Source organism: Macaca fascicularis, chromosome 15, assembly GCF_037993035.2.
Source record: "Macaca fascicularis isolate 582-1 chromosome 15, T2T-MFA8v1.1".
Lineage (NCBI taxonomy): Eukaryota > Metazoa > Chordata > Mammalia > Primates > Cercopithecidae > Macaca > Macaca fascicularis.
Window position 1 is genome coordinate 71,918,116 of NC_088389.1, and position 22,752 is coordinate 71,940,867.

A 22,752-nucleotide genomic window follows, 5' to 3' on the forward strand; every position below is an offset into this window, starting at 1 on the left:
AACTCAACAAATCTGGATGTAAAATAGGCTTAAATATAGCAATTATATACCTATATCACCACTATTAATGCAATTAATAGCATTCAGTATGCATTTATAGGTCCATAATCCCTTATCTAAAACTCTTGTATTTCAGAATGCAGAATTCTTTGGATTTTAGAAAAGTAATATAGCCCATATACTAATAATTACATAACAGCAGGGTCTGAGATAATACCTTGTCATCAAGCACACAAATATTTCTACAGCAAAAAGCATAAATAGTCACACTAGGTAGGACAATTAAAAACTATAAATAGCCTCATGTCAGTTCAGGTCAGGTCAGGTTTTGCTGCCAATATCTTTTTAGATTTTGGGAATCCAGATAAAGGTATTATGGATTGGGAATCCAGACAAAGGTATTATGGATCATTATTTCATTTCAAAAATCCCTCAACATTCTTAAGTTAGCAAATATTAATTAGGTTTTCATTTCTCATTATCTCTAACTGTAGTAATTCCAGGTAGACAAAAACATAGCTATTTCAAAGCTGCCACACACCAGCATAAAGAACACCCATAGAAGCCATTAGTTCATAAACCAAAGATCCCATCAAATTTTTACATGGCTTTATCCTAGTATCTTTAACCTCAACTTTATTTGTATCTAATCTCCACCTGCACCATCCCAATGGCAGCCAGTAGCCCCATGTGATTTGTGAGCACTTTTAAGTATGTCTAGTCCAAGCCAGGTGCAGTGGCTTATGCCTGTGATCCCAACACTTTGGGAAGCCGAGGTGGGCAGATGGCTTGAGCCCAGGAGTTGAGACTAGCCTGGAAAACATGGTGAAACCCCATCTCTATTAAAAATACAAAATATTAGCTAGGCATGCTGGTGTGTGCCTGTTGTCCCAGGTAGTTGGGAGGCTGAGGTGAGAGAAGCACCTGAGCCCAGGAAGTAAAGGCTGCAGTGAGCTATGATCACACCATTTCACTCCAGCCTGGGCAATGAGAGGGAGACCCTGTCTTATAAATAAATAAATACATAAATAAATAAGGCTAGTCCTAATTGAAATGTCATGAAAATAAAATATCTTTTTGATCATTTTTATATAGTTTACATGTTGAAATAATATCTTGGCTATACCAGTTTAAATAAAATATATTATTAAAATTAATCTGTCTCTTTTTACTTTTTCAACATGGCTACTAGAAAACTTTAATTATATAAATATAATATATATTGGCATTACATTTATCTTGGACAGTGCTGTTCTAGTCCCATGCTAGTAAGTATGACTTAAACTAATTAAAATTAAACATCATCTCTTCTTAACTATCCAAGACTGGGCTGGATATGTCCCCTATGTACTTCCATTGCTCCTTATGCTTACTTCTATCATAGCATTATTTCATTGTATCATAACTGTCACTCCACAAGGTTGAAAATTTCTTGAGGAAACAGATTAGATTTTTTTAAGCCTCTTATACTGACAAAGATTCAATCTTTGACCAAACTAACTAGGCTCCTCTGAGCTTTCTTCTCAACTAGGCCTCAACCTCTGCCTATAAAAATTCCACTCTCAGCACAAATGATTTCATGCACCACCTTCCACCCACATTAGAAGATTTAAACAAACAGTTTCTAACAGCTCAAGTCTGCATCCCTAGGATGACCCTATCCCCACTTAAAGTGCCTGCCAGACAAAGCTTAAGGCTGCCAAAAGAATGCACTATTTATTCTAGCCCATATTGGTCAACAGGCCCGACTACCCTTTCTTAGAGCATCCAGTTGTGAATCTTTCCTCTGTACCTTTAAGATGTATATGTGTGTTAGTCTATTTGCACTGCTATAAAGGAATACCTGAGACTGGGTAATTTATTTAAAAAAAATAAGTTTATTTGGCTCATGGTTCCACAGGCTGTACATGAAACACGGTGCCAGCAACTGCTTCTGGTGAGGGCCTCAGGAAGCTTATAATCATGACAGAAGGGCACCAGATATCAGGGGAAACCTACCCCCGATACTCAACGTAGGTTCCTTTCTATTTCCTTAAGTGTTGGCCGGTCTGAGAAATAAAGGGAAAGAGCACAAAAGAAGGAAATTTTAAAGCTGGGTGTCCACGGGAGATATCACAGAAGGGGAGCCTGCGTATTACAAGGCAAGAGAGAGAGGGAGGAGGTGCCAGGCTCTTTTAAACAACCAGATCTCGCCTGAACTCACAAAAAACATACCCATTACCACAAGGATGACACTGAGCCATTCATGAGAGATCCACCCCCATGACCCAAACATCTCCCAGTAGGCCCACCTCGAACACTGGAGGTCATATTTCAACATAAAATTTGGAGGGGACAAAAAATCCAAACCATATCTATATGTACCTCCCACAACTCAGAAGTATTTTTCTCAAGGACCTAAAAGCCATTCCATTAAAATGTAATTATCAGGAAAGTTAGGGCCTCTGTCTGCTAGTCTGTGTATAAGCATAGAATCCTAACTTGATACTTGCTAGCTAACAGACACAGCTGGCCTAATCAGCATGTATACTGATGAACTCTGTAATTTTTCTTTTCCCTTACCACTCCCTCATTCTCCCTTTAAAACACTCAATCACCTCTGTACTAATCAAAGTTGATTTCAATTCATGCTGGACCCTCCTTGCTTACTGCCACACTGTATTACTGACTAAAATCTGTCCTTAGCACTTTCACTTGCATCCAGCTTTGTTTATCTTTAACGATACCCAGAATTATATAGCACAGGCTTGAAATAAGTATTCAATAAATGTTGTTAAATCAGTGACAATATACAATATAATACTAGCCAGCTGATGAAAAAAGCCATACATAATTCTGGGGCAATAGGCAATCATAAATTATAGCCTCAGTCAATGAGGCTTTAAAAAAATCAAGGAGAATAACACTGATATATTTAAAAAAAAAAAAAAAAGATTATTAAAATCTAGGTTGTTTTCTCACCTGAAGTCAAATTCCGAGCTGTACTTTGTGATTTCTGCACTTCAGTAGATTTAAAATTGAGGTCATCCTGCATCATCTTTAGCTCTTGATTGGTGATAGAAGATATCTGTTTCATACGATTTATATTCTGCATTTGCAGAGAAATAAAAATACAAAAAAATCCACTGATTTAACTCTCAATAAAACCCTTGGAAAACACTGTCAAAGGATGAGATGTTTGGATCAGGTATTTGTTTTTGAAATACACCATTCAAGTTATATGTTGTATAGAAAATGAGATTCAAAATTGGATTTTCTCAATAAAGACAGACTATAAATTCAAAATTGTGGGGTTTTTTTTTCATTTCCTTTATTTCACTGTAGAAAAAAATTCAACTACACTATTTTAGAAACTGGTTGTAGTCTTAAAACACTAAGAATATTGAAAGGAGACCATGCATTTCATAATAGATGCCCAATAAACATTTTCTGATAATTTGAGATACTCATTATGTATACATGCAAGAAAAGAATCCTTTTTATTTACAATAAAATTTACAGTATAAAAACATAAACATTTTCTAACATGTCCAGGTTTTGAAATTATCTGTGCAAATGTTACTTTCAAAAGTTCAGATTAACAATGGAAGAAGATCATAATAATTATTCTCAATTAGGGCTTCATTTACTGCTGAATATTGATATTATACATATCATCCTTTTTCTCTATCGCCCTAATTACCTGACATTTTGCTAGAGTGATAAAAAAGTTAATAGCTGAAATAAATAGTAACAAGTAAGAGAATTTAAAGGAAGCAGTTAAATGAGAAGACATAATAGTGAGTCATTTTATTTTTTGAGTTGTATTTAGAGAGTTAATCACAGCAAAAATAAAGGCAACACCAAGACAGGCACAGGGTACTCACTCGACTACAGTGCTCCAAGAGTGAAACAATGTTGGCTTCTATCTGTGCCTTTCGTTCCAGTTCCTGATTCTTTGTTTCCTCAAAAGTCTCAATAAAAGCTGACAATTGGAAACCATAAGAGAGGTTACTGTTGATAGAGGTAACACTATATAAACTCTGATTTGTAGGTCTTAAGAGTGCTTTTTAGAAAGTTTTTTTTTTTTTTTTTGATATGGAGTCTCATTCTGTCATGAGGCTGGAGCGCAGTGGTGCGATCTCAGCTCACTGCAACCTCCGCCTCCTGGTTCAAGGGATTCTCCTGCCTCAGTCTCCCGAGTAGCTGGGACTACAGGCCTGTACCACCATACCCAGCTAATTTTTGTATTTTTACTAGAGACGGGGTTTCACCATGTTGGCCAGGATGATCTGGATCTCTTGACCACGTGATCCACCTGCCTGGCCCAATTTTTAGAAATTTTAAGCTACCACTGTTTAATTTGTTATTAACCCAAAGGTAATTATTCAATAAGAACTTCACATACTTACAAACTGCCTAAATCCTGTGACCTTGATATAAATCGGAAAGTTATAAATATAGGCTCAAAAGAAATAGCTGATAAAATGACAATCAGAAGAAATTTGCTTTTATAAAGATCTCCTTTGATATATCAATAATTATTAACACCCTGGCTACTAACTTTATTTCTATAATTTCCATTGCTGAATACCTATTTTATCTGAAAATGAGTATTTTATTTATAATGCTGGATTCATTTCAACTAAATGAATTTAATAATTTATTCAGATTGTAAATAAATATTCTAGGAAATTATCTTTTTATTTGTTTAATATAGAACCAGTTCTTATTTACATTTTCGAGTATTTCTATGGGGCATCTAAAAAATAGAAACTTTCAGTCAAAAATAATTTTATTGTTAGCATGAAATAAACATCAACAGCTTGCCTTCTGTAATGGATTTCCATTCTACTTTTTTCTTATATTTAGTATATTTTTAAAGTGAAACAGTCTTCAACAAAACATTTTTTATTGGAATATGGTGGTAGAGGACCACAATCAATATTTTTTATAAAACTGAATTTTCTTTAATGTCCTGCTTCAGCATTCATACAGGTCTTACGTGTGAATATCCTGCTTTTATAATCTGTTGATTTTTGTAACCTGTTAAGTGGCCATATGAGATTTTTATATATACACAAAAGCATAAATGAACATTGTTTTTCAGGGGTTATTTTTTAAGGAAAACAAACCATAATTAATATGTGGAAAGAAATCTGAGCTAGGTGACCTTCTATTTTAAGATTCTGTAGTATAGGAATTCTTTCCATTCATTCAGTAAACATTCATTAAATGAACATTTATTGACACCTAAGTGCCAGATACCATACTAGGTAGATTCTAGTAATTTCTAATATTGTGGTGTCGTGACACATTGTTCCTTGATTTTACACCTTTCTCCCTTACCAAAAGACTCAAAAAAAATTTTTTGAGATAATTTTTGGTATTTACTGACATTTTAAAGAAAACTTAGTACCTTGTAAAGTAAGAGCTGACAATTACTCTTTTATAGCATGCCTTCCATGAAGGTAACTATTGACATCAGACCTAGATGAAACTCTAGCATTTTGTTAGAATTCAGATTCTAGCAAAATGATAACTTAAAAGGAAACCAGTAATAGATAATACATGCCAATTTTTAAAAAAATTATAAGTGTGTAACATAAGTTTAAGTGAAAACCAATTTATAAAATCAGGCTGAGGTTTTTTTTAAGTGAATCAAAACTGTAACAAAAAGTGACTAAAATTACAGCTGGTGATAGAACAGAGTGACAATATCTGATGTGAGGGCTAATAAACAAGTATTATGGAAAGCTAAATATAAAAGTGAAAGATACTAAAGGTGAATATAGTGAAGGATGTAAAAGAGAACATTCAATCAATAAATGGTCTATAGCAGCAGTCCCCAACCATTTTGGCACCAGGGACCGTGGAAGACAATTTTTCTATGGACCAGGGCTGGGGGGCAGATGCGGGTGATGGTTTTGGGATGAAACTGTTTTACTTCAGATCATCAGGAGTTAGTTAGATTCTCATGAGTGCAACCTAGATCCCTCACATGTGATAGGGTTCACACTCATATGAGAATCTAATGCTGCTGCTGATCTAACAGGAGGCAGAGCTCAGACGGTAATGCTCGCTTGCCAGTGGCTCACTTCCTGGTGTGTGGCCTGGTTCCTACAGGTCTGCAGCCTGGGGGTTGGGGACCCCTGGTCTATAAGCTTCCTCTATACAGACTACGAATGTAAGTGCTAGCTTTAGAATCTAGCCCCAATGTATAGACATTCATCACATATCTTTTTAGAATTTTCTACCCATCTCTAAATTATGCTAGAAACTATTCTTCAAGGCAAAATGCTTTGAATGTCCACACTTCTGCATTTATTAGCCATTATATCTGCCCAAAATGAGGTCTCTGATTTGGTATAAATGAACAGCAATCTGAAAATATTGTATTTTTATATCTACAAGAATATCACTTACTGTCCATATTTTCCTCCCTTTTTTTTAGCTCCTTGTATTTCTGGTTCATTTCACCTATGAGAGATATAAAATACAACATTAATTTCAAAAATTCCACATACAGTGCTCTAAATTAAAAACATCTCTTTAGTTCTCTCTATGCCATTACTCATTGACTATTCAATGTGTTCCATTAGGTGAAATTCTTTTACAATGACTTATGTATAGAGACTTTTAAAGTAGATATATGCATGTACCTTGAATATGTGGAACAAACAATATGATTGGAAAGAACTTAAAGGCTTTCCATTCCCAACCTGGGGCTATTCACCCTATACATGAACACTATGGGTGCCGAGAAACGTAAGTTCCCAAGAAAGTCCATTCCATCTTTGAAAGATCACCAGCAAGATAGCAGAGTAACTTCATTCACAGAGTTTATACTCTAAAGATTTAACAATTAATTAAAATTAAAAGGTACTAAGTGCTATCACAGGAAAAATAAAAGATGCTATAGGAGCACACAGCAAGGGCAACTTACCTAGGTCAGGGTTACAGAGACAGTTTCCCTAAACAAGTAATATTTAAGTTGCATTATAAAGAATAGTAGGAGTTACCTGGTCAAAATACAGAAACTGCAAACGTCAAAGCATTACCAGTAAAAAGTTTCAAAGTGAGGATGAATATGGTAGCATAAAGAACTGAGGGAGTGGTATGGCGGAGGCAGAGAATGAAGTGAAAAAGTGGCACAAAGATGAGGCAGATTACAAAGCACCTTATAAGATCCACATTAAAGAGTTTGGACTTTCTCCTAAGGACAATTACTAAAGAATTTTAACCAGAGAGAAGAAATAATCCGTTTGCAATTTTGAAAAATATTTCCAGTCTGGAGAATAAAAGAGAAGTAAGATTGGAGGCAATAAAACCAGTTAGAAAGTTGTCATAATAATCTGGGTGAAAGATGAAAGCTGCCTGGAGTAGAGTGGTGGTAATTAGGATGGAAGGTAGTGAATTATTTTTTGTGACATTTAAGAGCCACAGTGAATGGATTTTGGTAAGGGTTAAACAGGGAGGAATCAAGGATGCTTCCCAGGCTTCTGGCTTGGGCATCTGAGAAGATGATAGTATGATTAACCTAAATGGGGAAAAAGTTGAGAAAGAGTTGCTTACAGCAGTTTTGCACATGTTGAGTTTAACAAACATGAAAAGCAGGTCTAAAGGTACAAAAATCCAAGGCCTAGAAAAATGAATGAATTCTGCCATTTTAGCCTCACAGAGAGACCCATTAGTAGGAGTGGATCATGATTATTTTATGACAATAGGATTTCACTGTAACAAAAACTGAGCTTTGAAGGAACATGGCAGCTGTCATCTGTAGAGAAAGCAGACAGCGACACGAACCTCCATCTGTGCATATACTTGCTTGGTGTTAAGTGAATTATGAGAACACAAGGGTGATGGCAAAGTCAGAGACGTGGATTAGCAAACAGCTTTTCTGCCTTCTGGTCTGAAAAGTTTTCTGAAATTCATTGACGACAATCCTGATACTGAGAAAATCTTATGTTAAGGCCTCCACTATATTACTGGTAGTAAAAAGCTGCAAGTGAAAGCTAATGTTTAAGGACAGTAAATACCTAATGTCACAAATTCCTAGCCAGGCTACACCTAGCACCAACGGGAAACCCTGGATCCACTCAGATAAGGCTCTAGATGGATTAGCAACTTTACTGAACTACTACTCAGGTCAAATGATCAACCATGGTCTCAAAATACACTAATGCACCCTGATTAACTGTGAAGAGGAGGCCAGAGGTAATTTGTTATTAATTAAACAAACTTTGTATATGTGTGTGTGTGTGTGTGTGTGTGTGTGTGTATATATATGTATACACATTCGTAAAATATACTACAGACAGGGTTTTGAGTGGGAAACCGAAAGAGTTGGAGTTTGTAGCACACATGATCTGGGATACCCTTATAGGAGGAAGATGTGCATATAAATATCATTGCACATGTGAAGTGGCAGAAAAGCTACTATCTCCTGAACGTGCCATGGCCCATGTTTCTAAGAAAGTCCTAGTTTCTTGTTCTGGCTATTTAAGTTCCACTCTTGGGAGACTGGTCAGGCATTAAGGGATTAGGAGGGAGGCCTGGATCCTAGACTTTACAAGGATTTAACCATCATCTTATCTTTCTTCTTTTAATCTTGAGAGAATTCCTACACATGATGGTTCCAGTTTCTCATCTTGCTTTTAGACCCCAATACACTGCAATGAGGCTTTTCCTACTCCTATTCCAATGAAATTGTTCTCAGTGAGATTATACGACTGCTTAATGATCAAATACAAAGGGCAGTCAGTTATCTTACTCTGCAATATTTGACACTATTGATACAACCTTTCGACTTTCTTTGTTTTCCTTTATGTTTTGTTTTTGCTTTTTGGGGGGATGGGGGGCTTCTCTGGCTTTTCTTACTCTCAGATCATTATTTTTCTGTCTTCTCTTCATGGGTCTGCTTCCTTCTTCATTTACATTCTAGAGTTCTGTTCTTAATGAACTTCTAACGCTATATCCATGGCAATTTCATACATTCTTGTGGTTTAAGAACTCTCAAATTTAATATATTGTCTGATTTTTAGATTCTTTAATCTAAATGCTTACTATATATATTTATTTGGAAGCCCTTTCAGGAAATCCTAACTCAGTATATTCATAATTAAACTCATAGTCTTCCCCCTCTTTATTCCCTATTACATTTGGCTGTCCTCACCATCCATTTATCATTCAAGTCAGAAACCTGAGAGGAGACTCCTCCCTCCTTCTCTCCTCAAAGTCATCCTCCTAGTTGCCAACAGATTGAGCTGGAAGACATAACTGGTTAACGTTTACAGCTGCACAGCTGGCCAGCTGGATTAGATGGGACAGAGCTCCCACACATCTCAGCAGATTCCCAAGCTTCACAAAACTTTCTCCAATATCACTATTGCTAAGAAAGAGAGTGGTCAGAGCATTAGTGAACTTCTCTATTTTGTGATTTCTCAGTGGAGGATTAGTATCTGAGTTGCCCATAAAGGCAATGTAAATGTAGGCAGTCCTAAGGTAGGGTAAAACATAATGGTCATTAGCAAATCTATCCTTAGATTCAGTATCACAGGACAGGACAAGACTGTAGATAGATGGAAGCAAGTCAGTGTATCACAATGAAGGTACAAGCAGTTAAGCAGAAGGCTCTAATGTAGTAGAATCAACAATGAGGAGACCAAGGGAGAGGGAAAGGGACACAATGGTAAAAGGAAGGTAATTTTGGAGATATCCTTTAATTCTAAGCATTTGATGTCAGCATAGTTCTATACTCGTTTATTTATTTCAGATAAATTTACTGATTATCTACTGTGTGCCACATACTGTAATAGGTGTTGGGATATCAAACTGAGTAAGACAGTTTCCACCCTATTCTCAAAGGGCTTACACTCATTAGGTGTATAAAAACAAAAATGTATAATGCAACATAAGTGCTCTAACAGGTACGTATGAAGTGCTGTGGTAACCAGAAGCGTGAAAAGAGTTCAGGAGGATTTTTCACAGGAATTATACTGGCAAGGTACTTTATCAGGTAACATGGGGATTAAAGAAAAAGTAAAATATTTTCCTTTGAAGAATTTATACTCTAATAAGACAAGTATACAAAAATGTATACTATAAATTCAGGCTTTTTCATCACCCAAGTAGGAAAGAAGAAATGAGTATGGGCTGTTAAAAAAAGACTAGGGCTACTGTAGAACGGACACCATCACTTTTTGATAGTCTCTGCTATAGCCAGCAGTGGAGAAAGGGAGTTATGCTCTTCTTGCACTGCCAATAGTCTGAGCACCACCAAAACTACCTCTGTCCTCACCGCAAGGAAGTTCACCCCACACTTTTACTTCTCTGGCATCAAATGACATTCTCCTGACTCAGGCTTTATAGGCTTTTATACTCTGAGAAGTAGATCTGCCCCTAAGGTCTGGTTACCATTTTCCAAATAGGTGGCTATCCCAATCTTCTCTCCTGATCAATACACAACAAGGCATGTACTAGGAACTCTCCAGGCCTCAAGGCCCCCAACTCAGCAAAGCCTACTGATTTTAGAGTTGAAAGGTCAACAGGAAACAAAATCAGGGAGATGGGGCAAGAAAAAAAACTCCACAGGACTTCTGCACATCCAGATTGTTTCTTGGCACTTGAAATACTTCTGAAGCAGGCAAAGTCTCCCAGTACCCTTCCTTCTTTTTTTTTTTCTTTTGAGACAGGGTCTCATTCTGTCACCCAGACTGTAGTGCAATGGTGCAATCTCGGCTCACTGCAACCTCCGCCTCCCAGGTTCAAGTGATTCTCCCACCTCAGCCTCCCAGGCACCTGGGGCTTCAGGCACGTGCCACCACACCCAGCTAATTTTTGTTTTTAGTAGAGACACGGTTTCACCATGTTGGCCAGGATGGTCTCGAACTTCTGACCTCAAGTGATCCACCCACCTCAGCCTTACAGAGTGTTGGGATTACAGGCGTGAGCGACCGCACCTGGCCTCAATATCTTCTATGTGGCATAGTTTCTATCCCTATTACCATTCTGGTCACTCTACTATGAATGAGCTCTAGTTTTTCTCTAACCCTTTTAACATACTATGCCAATAAACTTAAAATTCCAAGAAGACCGTCACTTTCCATAGTCTATATAACCACTTTTTGTTATGCAATCTAGGATTTCAGCTGTTTTCAAGGCTGTATCACATTAATTCATATTGAGTTATCTAAACCCCTTCTAACATTTTCACGTATTTTAGTGAGCCAGAACACTTTCTCCTCCCTGACTCCTGTTTCAATTTGAATTAGTTGTGGGGGCCTATAAAATTCCATCTTTTTGCATTCAGTCTCTCTCTCCCATCTACTTTTCACATACCATTATTACAGTAAGCAGCAAATGAGTATACAAAACACAGTCATTCTGTGGTATCTGACGGGGACTGGTTTCAGTACCCCAATCCCCTCTGTAGATACCAAAACCTGAGGATGTTCAAGTCTTTTACATAAAATGGCATAGTATTTGCATATAACCTATATATACCCTCCTGCTATATACTTTAAGTCATCCCCAGATTACTTACGATAACTAATATATTGTAAATGGTTGTTACACTATGTTGTTTAGGAAATACTAACAAGGAAAAAAAGTCTGTACATGTTCAGTAAAGATGCAACCATTGTTGCAAACTACAGGGTACACATCAGCAACAATGTAACATTTTTTGTTTTATTTTCATTTTAAAAATAGAAATGGGGTCTTACTATGTTGCCCAGGCTGATTTCGAACTCCTGATCTCAAGCAATCCTCCTGCCTCAGCCTCCCACAGTGTTGGAATTACAGGCATGAGCCACCATGCCCAGTCACATTTTCTATCAACACTTGCAGATGACTTTCATTTAATGGCCTGAAAGAGTACATTAACATGCATCAAAACTCTGGCTTTTCTGGCTGAGCACTGTGGCTCACAACTATGATCCCAATACTTTGGGAGGCCTAGAGGACTGCTTGAGGCTGGGACTTTTAGATGAGCCTGGGCAAAATAGTGAGGCCTGTCTTTACAAAAAATTTTTAAATTAAAAAAAAAAAAAACACAAACCCTAGCTTTTCTCTCTTGATAACCCTCATTTGATGATTATGACTATTATAATTTCTATTTGGTGCTCACGGTGCCCATATGGTGAGGTGATGAGATGCACAGCACTGTAGGTAAGTGGTGAGACATGAGGCTAACTTGAACCTTCTAATAGGACGTCGGAAAGATCACTTATGCTGGAAGAATCTTCAAGCGTTTAAGGTCAAGGCTTCATAATACAGATGGCTTTAGTTAGGAACGCTGTTCTAGGAAGCTGTTTCTCCTTTTTCCTTGAATCATCAAACAACTCTTGCAGTGGTTGTAGGCATGTTTGCTATCCCTCAGGTGACATGGAGGCTTTGTTCCATTGAAGGATCATATCCTTTAACACTTGCACCTGTTGAAAAACTGATGCAAATTTTTCAAGTATCCAAATTGATGACTGTGTTTCCTCTAAATCTGTATCACTGTCATCATCTCCTGTAGAGAATTTCAGCAGAACCTTGAGTTCCTTGCTGGTAAGGGTTTCTCTATGCTCTTCTATGTGTTCCTTGAAGTCACCCTTGATCATGTCAGAGAAGCATTCCCCATCAACTTCCTTTGGAACATTCAAGATATTCCTGGGCCAGGCACGGTGGTTCATGCCTGTAATCCCAGCACTTTGGGAGGCCAAGACAGGCAGATCACGAGGTCAGGAGTTCGAGACCAGCCTGGGCAATATGGTGAAACCCCGTCTCTACTAAAAATACAAAAATTAGCTGGGCATGGTGGCATGTGCCTGTAATCCCAGCTACTCAGGAGGCTGAGGCAGGAGAATTGCTTGAACCCGGGAGACGGAAGTTGCAGTGAGCCAAGACCGTGCCACTGCACTGCAGCCTGGGTGACAGAGTGAGACTCCAACTCAAAAAAAACAAAAGCAAAAAGAACCATATTACTGACTTCTGCATCAATAATGGGGAAGCTCCTGAAATCACTGACTACGTCATTCCATAATGACTTCCAACATGCATTGACTGTCTTGGGCTTTGGGGCATCTACAGCCTCTGTAAAAAGCACAACTACATTTGCAATTGTGAAGCTCTTCCATAAATCCATGACACTGTAGTCAAGGTTAGCATCAAGGACAGCACAAATCCTCCCGAAGGTGAGGTGGATGTACGTCACTTAATGCACTTGCTGATGCCCTGATCAAATGGCTAAAACAGTGAAGTTCATTTGCTTTAGGAGGCAAGAACATCACTGCAACATTGTTATTAGTGAAGTAGAGAGATCAGGGATGGCCACCAGTAATGTCAATTATGAGGATGACCTTGAATGGCACCCTGTTCTCTTCCAGGTATTTCTTCATTTTAGGAATAAAAACGAATTCCAGGAACAAGATGGCCATCACCCAAGCCTTCCTATCGTGTTGCCGGAACACAGGCAGGCAATTTTTGATTTTGTTTTTAAGGGCCCAGAGACTGTTTGGTACACAAGACCTGGCTTGACCATGTGACCTGTTGTGTTGCCACATAGCACCAGAGTAAGATGATCTTTCCAGGCTTTGAACCCCAGAGCCTGCTTGACACTCTTAAGGATTTAGGTATTAGGCCTCTTCTTCCAGAACAAGTCTGTTTCAACACAACTGAAGACTTGCCATGAAAGGTATTCTTTGTCTTCTGAGTTTCTTGAGCTCTTGTGGGAATGCTGATACTGCCTGGCCATCAGCTAATGCTGATTCTCCTGTGATCTTTAAGTTCTTGAGGCTGTAGTACTTTCCACAGCTAACTAGTCATCCCTTACTATCCTTCAATTCCTTCCTCTCACTCTCTTCAACTTCCTCACAGGAATGCTCACAAAGGCTAAATGCTTTTTCATACATAATTTTTCACACATAATTTTACCATCAACAGGGACATGCTTTTGTGATACTTTGTCTTCTCATATATTTGATGTTTTCTTCATCTCTGAAGCAATTTTTTTTTTTTTTTTTTTTGAGATGGCTTTCGCTTTTGTCGCCCAGGCTGGAGTGCAATGGCACAATCTTGGCTCACTACAACCTCCGCCTCCCGGGTTCAATCAATTGTCCTGTCTCAGCCTCTCTACTAGCTGGGATTACAGGCGCCCACCACCACGCCCGACTAATTTTTGTACTTTTTAGTAATGACAGGGTTTCACCATTTTGGCCAGGCTGGTCCTGAATCCTGACATCAGGTAATCCACCCACCTCGGCCTCCCAAAGTGCTGGGATTACAGGCGTGAGCCACTGTGCCTGGCCAGTCTCTGCAAGCATTGTATCATGAATCACAGCGACAATTTTTTTGCCATTGTTGGAGCAGCACTAACACTTCCACAAATGTCAGCTTCCTTCTGTTTTATTGTGCCACTTTGGTAAATCACACGCCACTTTTCAAAAGATCTAAGATTTTTATTTTCTTGTTGAGAGACGGCACTTTACACTCTCTCTTAGTCTGTAAGGGATTTCTTTCACCATATAACTGATTTTTAGGAGTCTTTTTTTTCAAAGAAGCAAAGAGTGAACACAAGTAGCCAATGAATAAATTGCCAGATGAACAGTACTCAAACAATGGGTGCTAGAGAGAGACTGGGGATCTGTGAAACAATGGGAGGCTATAGCAGGGTATTCTTCAGTTCATTCAGATGGATTCCGCATAGTGCTTATTAGCACATGGCAGGTTCAAACTTGCTTTTTGAAACTTTCTGTATTTTTTTTCAATTATTTTCCATCCATAGTTGGTTGAATCTGCAGATGAAGAACTCGTGGATACAGAGAATTGACTGTATTACTAAATTGCTATGGTAAAATGAGTATATATAAGCTTAATGTTTTAAACTAACTTTGGCATTAGGTTTCACCCAATTTTCTAAATACACATTCTCTGGGAAATACAGTTGACCCTTGAACAACACAAGTTTGAACTGGGTGGGTCTACTTATATGCAGATTTTCTTCTGCCCCTGCTATCCCTGAGATAGCAAGACCACTCTTCCTCCTCTTCCTCAGTCTACTCAATGTGAAGACAATGAGAATGAAGACCTTTATAATGATCTACTTCCATTTCATAACTGGGAAATAATAAAAATCTTTATAATTCTCTTAATAACATTTTCTTTTCTCTAGCTTACTTTATTGTAAGAATACAGTATATAATACATACAAAATATGTGTTAACTGTTCATGTTATTGGTAAGGCTTTCAGCCAACAGTAGACTATTAATAATTTTTTATGGATCAAAAGCTATACATGGATTTTTGACTGCATGGTACACTCAGCACCCCTAATCCCAACGCTGTCTTGAAGGGTCAACTCTCTCTCTCTCTATATATATATAATATATAATAAAAATATATTATATATCTTATTTTAATATATATTTAATAAATATTAATATATATTATATAAAATATATTTACATATAATATATAATAAATATATTAATATATAAACATAATATATAATATATATTTTATGTATAATTATATTTATATATTAATAATGTATAAAATATATTTCTGTATAATATAAATATATAATATATATTTATAAATCTATATATTATATATTTATTTATTAATATATAATTATACATTAATTACATATAAATAAATAAATATATAATAATATATGGTATTTATATATTATTTATATATTAATATATTAATATATATTAAATATTATATATTTATATATGTATATGATAAAATATATATTATATAAATATATTTATAATATATTTATATAACATATTTTATATATATTTTATATAAACATAAAATATATTATATAAAATATAAATATATTATAAATATATTTATATAATATATATTTTATCATATACATATATAAATATATATGTACATATAATACATATATGTACATATATATGTACATATATAATACATATATAAACATATTTTATATATATTTTATATAAACATAAAATATATTATATAAAATATAAATATATTATAAATATAAATATAAAATTAATATAAATATATTAAAATGTTATATATTAATATATATTAATATAAACATATTTACATAAAAATATGTATTTAATATATAAATATATACTTAATATATATTTAATATATATATTATGCAATTTTTTGGGGTTTTTTTGAGACAGAGTCTGGCTCTGTCGCCCAGGCTGGAGTGCAGTGGCATGATCTTGGCTCACTGCAAGCTCCGCCTCCCAGGTTCACACCATTCTCCTGCCTCAGGCTCCCGAGCAGTTGGGACTCTAGGCACCCACCAACACACCCAGCTAATTTTTTGTACTTTTAGTAGAGACGGGGTTTCACCATGTTAGCCACGATGGTCTTGATCTCCTGACCTCTGATCTGCCAGCCTCGGCCTCCCAAAGTGCTGGGATTATAGGCATGAGCCACTGTGCCCGGCCAGGGTCATCTGTATTTTAAATTTGGGCAGAAAAGTTTCCTTACAGCTATGAAAACAAGGTCAGATAATTATTTCTAAAGACAGGAGGCACTTTAAAAACTGTAATTGTGATTTTTATATATTGTATAAATTGTATAATTTTTATTAATTATCTAATTATGTAAAACAAAAGGACTATGTAGAAGTTTGTTCCAACAGAGTACTGTATATAAAATCATATAGTATAATTGGCAGTAGTTGGCATATACTAAACATAAGGTCCTTAATCATTTTCAAAAGTAGTGGTTATCAAACTTTAACATGAATCAGAATCACAAGGAGGACTTACTGAAACACAAATTGCTGGGCCCTCTCCTTAGGGTTTCAAATTCAATAAGTCTGGGGTACTGAATTTGCATTTCTAACAAGTTTCAGATGGTGACGATGATCCTGGTGTAGTCATAATACCACCATTTTAATGAAAGATTCAAAGTATAGTTTAAACAATTTCTAGATTGAACAAAAATAATTCATTCTTCTTCAGCAGATATATGTTGGAAAACCACAGAATAGCAATGGATAGATGCCATTTGAAATACCAGATACCAGAAGATAAACCACTTCGAAATTCAATAAATTTTGTACATCCTGAAGGAAATACTGATGGGAAAATACTTTCTAATGTATGCTTTGGGAAAATAACTGCGGTAAAGTTATTCAATTTTCCTTTTATAAATTAACAGCATTGATAAGTCACTAATTAATATTTATGAGTATATTTTAAATTGATTGCTATTATGAATGTGTTTTGTGTTTATATATTTACTATTTATGTTATTGGTAAGGCTTCCAGCCAACAGGAGACTATTAATAATTAAGTTTTTTTAATTATCTAATCTAATTTTCACAATAACCCTAAGAGGTAGGTACTGTAATTACCTCCATTTTAAAGAAAAAAACTAAGATAAAATAAGATTAAATAGCATAAATAGCATGTCCAAGATCAAACAGCACAGCCTGAATTTGAATCCAGGCATTCCAGCAACAGGACACGTGCTTTTAAATAAAATGATTCTGACGGGGCATGGTGGCTCACACCTGTAATCCCAACACTTTGGGAGGTCAAGGCGGGCAGATCACCTGAGGTCAGGAGTTCAAGACCAGCCTGACCAACATGGAGAAACCCATCTCTACTAAAAACACAAAAAATTACCTGGGCATGGTGGTGCATGCCTGTAATCCCAGCTACTTGGGAGGCTGAGGTAGGAGAATTGTTTGAACCTGGGAGGTGGAGATTGTGGTGAGTCAAGATCGCGCCATTGCACTCCAGCCTGGGCAACAAGACAGAAACTCCGTCTCAAAAAATAAATAAACAATAAATACATAAATAAATAGAATTATTGTCTTTAACATTTTTTATTTTACCTTCCATAACTAAAGAAAAAATGGTCCTAACCTAAGCTTTAAAACTCTGGGTATGAAAAAGTATACTACAGACAAACCAAAGTATTATATTTTGTTATTTTACTACTTTTGAATGACACATATAAATTATGCAGAAAGTTACCATGAATTCATTCAGAATTTAGGACAGTAATTCAATATTCTTATAGCACTTTGTGTATATTTCAATTATGATGTATTTACCACATTGTAGCAACTAGTTATTTGTATGTACTATGGTATATTAATAATCACATATTTGGTTTTACAATCAACTCCACATTTGGGAAAATACTTGAATCTGGAAATTAATCATTTTTGGTGAGTAATAATGCCCAATAATCCCTCCTGGAGAGACATGTGACAGTGACTGTACTTTGTTAACTCTATTTATTAATCCTACTGTGTATATATTAATAGATGCTCAGAAAATTAGCCCCATCTTGTGGATCACAGTAGTACTACAAATTCAGGCCTAACAGTCAAAACTTTGGAACTGTCAGTGATGTGTACATTATCTTGACTGACAAAAACTAAAAATTGTATAGCTAGTATTGGTGAGGAAACACTTTCACACACTGCTTTTAGTTGTATAACATAATATAAGCTTTTTTGGGAAGAAATTTGCAAACCAGTTGTAAATATAAATAATATTCTATTCAAAATTTCACTTCTAGAAATTTATTCTGTAGAAATAAATAGACGAGTTAATAAACATGAATGTACTACAGTAGCACTGTTCTTGGGAGTAAAAAGTTATAAACAGCCTAAATATCAATGTGGATACAATGAATCCTATGTAACAACAATCATGGGGGTAGCTAATGGTTGTCAGAAGTGCTTAATATGTGTACCAGGCACCTTTTTTTCTTCTCTCTCTTTTTTTTTTTTTTAAGACACGGTCTCACTTTGTTATCCAGGCTGGAGTGCAGTGGTGTGATTTCGGCTGGAGTGATTTTGGCTCACTGCGGCCTCGACCTCCCAGGTTCAAGTAATCCTCCTGCCTTAGCTAAAAGCTGGGACTACAAGTAGCTGGGACTACAAGCCAAGCAAACATCACCACGCCTAGCTAATTTTCGTATTTTTTTGTAGAGACAGGTTTTCACCCTGTTGCCTAGGCTGATCTCAAACTTCTGAGCTCAAGCAATCCACCCCCTCCCAAAGTGCTAGGATTAAAGGCATGAGCCACCACACCTGGACCAAGAACCATTCTTAAGTCTGACTTTAGAGCCCTAACATTGACCACTATGCTATACCATTTCCCAGAATGAAGTATATATCCTCACAGGGAAGAATGTATATTATACAGTTAAATGAAAAGACTCAGGCTCAGAAGAATTGTATATTAGTATTAGTCCATTTAAAAATATGTTTGTAAATGTATTTAAAAAGTCTAAAAGCCTAAACATCAAACCGTAAACCATGATTTCTCTGAAGACTTGGATGAGGAGAAAGGAGATGACGTTTTACTTTATATACTTTTCCACTGCTTGCATTTTTCATGTTAAATACATGTCAGATTCATATTTAAAATTACAATTTTAAAAAATTAGCTAATCTGAATCTTCAAAATAATTTTAGTAGTTTAAGGACTTTTTTTCCTTTTTTTTTTTTTTTTTTGAGATGGAGTCTTGCTCTGTCACCCAGGCTAGAGTGCAGTGGTGTGATCTTGGCTCACTGCAACCTCTGCCTCCCAGGTTCATGCCATTCTCCTGCCTCAGCCTCCTGAGTAGCTCGGATTACAGGTGCACGCCACCACGCTCAGCTAATTTTTGTATTTTTAGTAGAGATGGGGTTTCACCATGTTGGTCAGGCTGGTCTTGAACTCCTGACCTCGTGATCCACCCACCTCGGCCTCCCAAAGTGCTGGGATTACAGGTGTGAGCCACTGTGCCTGGCCAGGACATTTTTTTTAAAGCTGGAAAGGATGACCTCATATAAGCTGAGGCTAATTGCCCAGTTAATGAAAGCATGAGGATGGTCATTTAAGGCAAACACACACAAAAATTTTTTTAAAAAATCAGGAAAATGATGTACCTTCAAGGTGCTTAAACTCTCAGAAATTCTAGGTAAGTAAGGTTTACAATTGTCATTTATTGGTATGAATGGCAGGTTGAACATGCACATCTAATTTTGATCCTTCCCCAAACCCCACTAAAACTATAGTAAAAAGAATTTTTTTTTTTTTATTTTTTTTTTTATTTTTTTTTTTGAGACGGAGTCTCGCTCTGTCGCCCATGCTGGAGTGCAGTGGCCGGATCTCAGCTCACTGCAAGCTCCGCCTCCCGGGTTCACGCCATTCTCCTGCCTCAGCCTCCCGAGTAGCTGGGACTATAGGCGCCCGCCACCTCGCCCGGCTAGTTTTTTGTATTTTTTAGTAGAGATGGAGTTTCACCGTGTTAGCCAGGATGGTCTCGATCTCCTGACCTCGTGATCCACCCGTCTCGGCCTCCCAAAGTGCTGGGATTACAGGCTTGAGCCACCGCGCCCGGCCGTAAAAAGAATTTTTAAAGGTATAAACCCCCAGCATATAGAAATAGGAGAAAATAGCAATAACATTTTGGAAGCTGAAAGCAGATGGACAACTGGTAACTGACCTAGCAGAGTTGAGAAAGTCTAAATCTAAGCCAGTATTGGGTAAAGCTGAGAGCTATCCTGATTTCAAAAGGCTCAGTATTTTTGCATAGAAAACTGATCACCTTTTTGTGATTTGTGATAGACTTTGACATGTCTTATAATAGTAATGCTGTTCTTTATAGAATTTATTTAATGTAAGGGAATACACTAGTAAAGAGTAAAACACCAGGCACAGTGGCTCACACCTGTAATCCCAACACTTTGGGAGGCCAAGGCAGAAGGACTGCTAGAGCCAAGCACGTTGAGATCAGCCTGGGCAACAGAGCAAAGCCCTGTCTCTACAAAAAAAAAGTTTTTAACAATTAGCTGGGCATGGTGGCATGCACCTGTACTCCTAGCTACTCAGGAGTTTATTTTACTTTATTTTATTTTAATTTATATATTTTATTTAGCTAAGGTGAGAGGATCACTTGAGCCCAGGAGTTTGAGGCTGCAGTGAGCTATGATGTCACACCACTGTACTCCAGCTGGGGTGACAGAAAGACCCCATCTCATTAAAAAAAAGAAAAAAGAAAAAAGAGTAAAGTAAGGGCCTGATTTCAGCTAAGTAGATGAAGACACCATTTACTCTGAAGGACTTCAATGTAAGATATAAACTCTCAAGTATTAATTTGTAGTAAAAGAATTTCTTAACAGATTCCTTAACAAAAACAAGCTGGGCACAGTAACATGAGCCTGTAGTCCTGGCTACTTGGAAGGCTGAGGCAGGAGGACTGCTTGGGCCCAGGAGTTCGAGGCCACAGTGAGCTATGATCATGCCTGTAAATAGTCACTGCACTCTAGCCTGGCCAACACAGCAAGATTCATCTCTATTAAAAAAAAAAATTACTTGGCTATATGTTAGAAGTAAGCCTTGAGGATAAAAAATCCTTATTTAGAATAGTATCCAATGTTGAGTGAAAATATAAGCTGCTCTTGTCCACTTGGTATGTTCTGCTTTACTCAGAAGAACAATACTTTTTCTATTACTTTCCCTTGCTTGTACAGAACCCATATTTTAGAAAGCAAAAATTAAGCAAACATGAAATTGTTGGCACTTCAACTGAGAAAGGAGAAATCAGGATGGGTTCACGTTTTTTGGAAAGTAGCATGACACCTGCCAATAACACTCCACCTTACTAATGATGTAGAGCTTGTAGCCAAATTCTGACCATATGACTTTCATTAGAGCTTTTTCTCATTGCTTCTAGTTAGCGCGCACACACACAAATTCCTTCCCTGCTAAAATATAGAACAGTGTACCCCCCTTTTTTTTTCTTCGAGATGGAGTCTTGCTCTATCACCCAGGCTGGAGTACAGTGGCATGACCTTGGCTCAATGCAATCTCCACCTCTCGCGTTCAAGCAATTCTCCTGCCTCAGCCTCCCAAGTAGCTAAGATTACAGGCATGTGCCACCAGGCCCAGCTAATATTTTTGTATTTTCAGTAGAGATAGGGTTTTGCCATGTTGGTCAGGCTGGTCTTAAACTCCTGACCTCAGGTGATCCACCCGTCTCGGTCTCCCAAAGTGCTGGGATTAGAGGCATGAGCCACTGCGCCCAGCCAAACAGTGTACACATTTAAACCCAAATAAATTTGGAACCATTATAACAAAATTACCTGATCTATCAATAAAGAAACACTATATGGGTGCTGCCTAGCAAATATTTAATATCACAGAATCAAGTCTCCTAGTAGTTTTAAAAATATAATAATATCTAATTATAAAAAAATTTCTATTATGAGATTATTTTATTTTTAAAAATCACTTACAAGACCAAGGAACAATTTGACAGCAAAGAAGTCCTTCTAGAATTGGTCAAAAGTCTAAGAGTGGGCTCAAGTGTGTTATTGGTCAAACGTCTAAGTATTTTCTTTGCTTTATTCCACACTGCCACAGAAAAAAAGTCTAAAAGGCTAAACATCACACTGTAAACCATAATGACCTCTGAAGACTTGTATGAGTGTGAGGAGAAAGGAGATGACTTTTTACTTTATGTTCATACATTTTATACTGCTTGAATTTTTCACATTAAAAACAAACCAGATTCATACATAAAAATCATCATTTAAAACAAATTAATCAGAACCTTTAAAATTACTAATTTAGGGAAAATTTTTTAAAACTCAGCATCATACGGACCATAAAGATTTTCATAAAGTAGCCCAATAACTGTTAACTGATTTTATTTAGTTAATTTTGAGACACAATTATTCAATGTAGCTTTTGGAAAATTATAACATTAAGGACTTACCAAAATGAATAAATATGATATACTTGAGAAAGTTGTAA

General features: G+C 36.6%; 1 protein-coding gene across 15 annotated transcripts in view; it reads right to left on the minus strand.

Moving 5' to 3' along the window:
- Positions 1-22,752, minus strand: part of IFT74 (intraflagellar transport 74) — a 128,328-nt gene that overhangs the window by 14,648 nt on the left and 90,928 nt on the right. For all 15 annotated transcript variants that reach the window (XR_012424662.1, XR_006692692.3, XR_001485412.4 and 12 more), the window contains 3 exons: positions 6,406-6,459; positions 3,867-3,964; positions 2,962-3,088 (listed from right to left, as the gene is read on the minus strand). Coding sequence is in view for 10 of the 15 variants with exons in the window: in XM_015436486.4 (XP_015291972.1) it covers positions 2,962-3,088; positions 3,867-3,964; positions 6,406-6,459 (279 nt within the window). In the remaining 5 variants the exon portion in view is untranslated. The remainder of the gene's footprint in view (positions 1-2,961; positions 3,089-3,866; positions 3,965-6,405; positions 6,460-22,752) is intronic.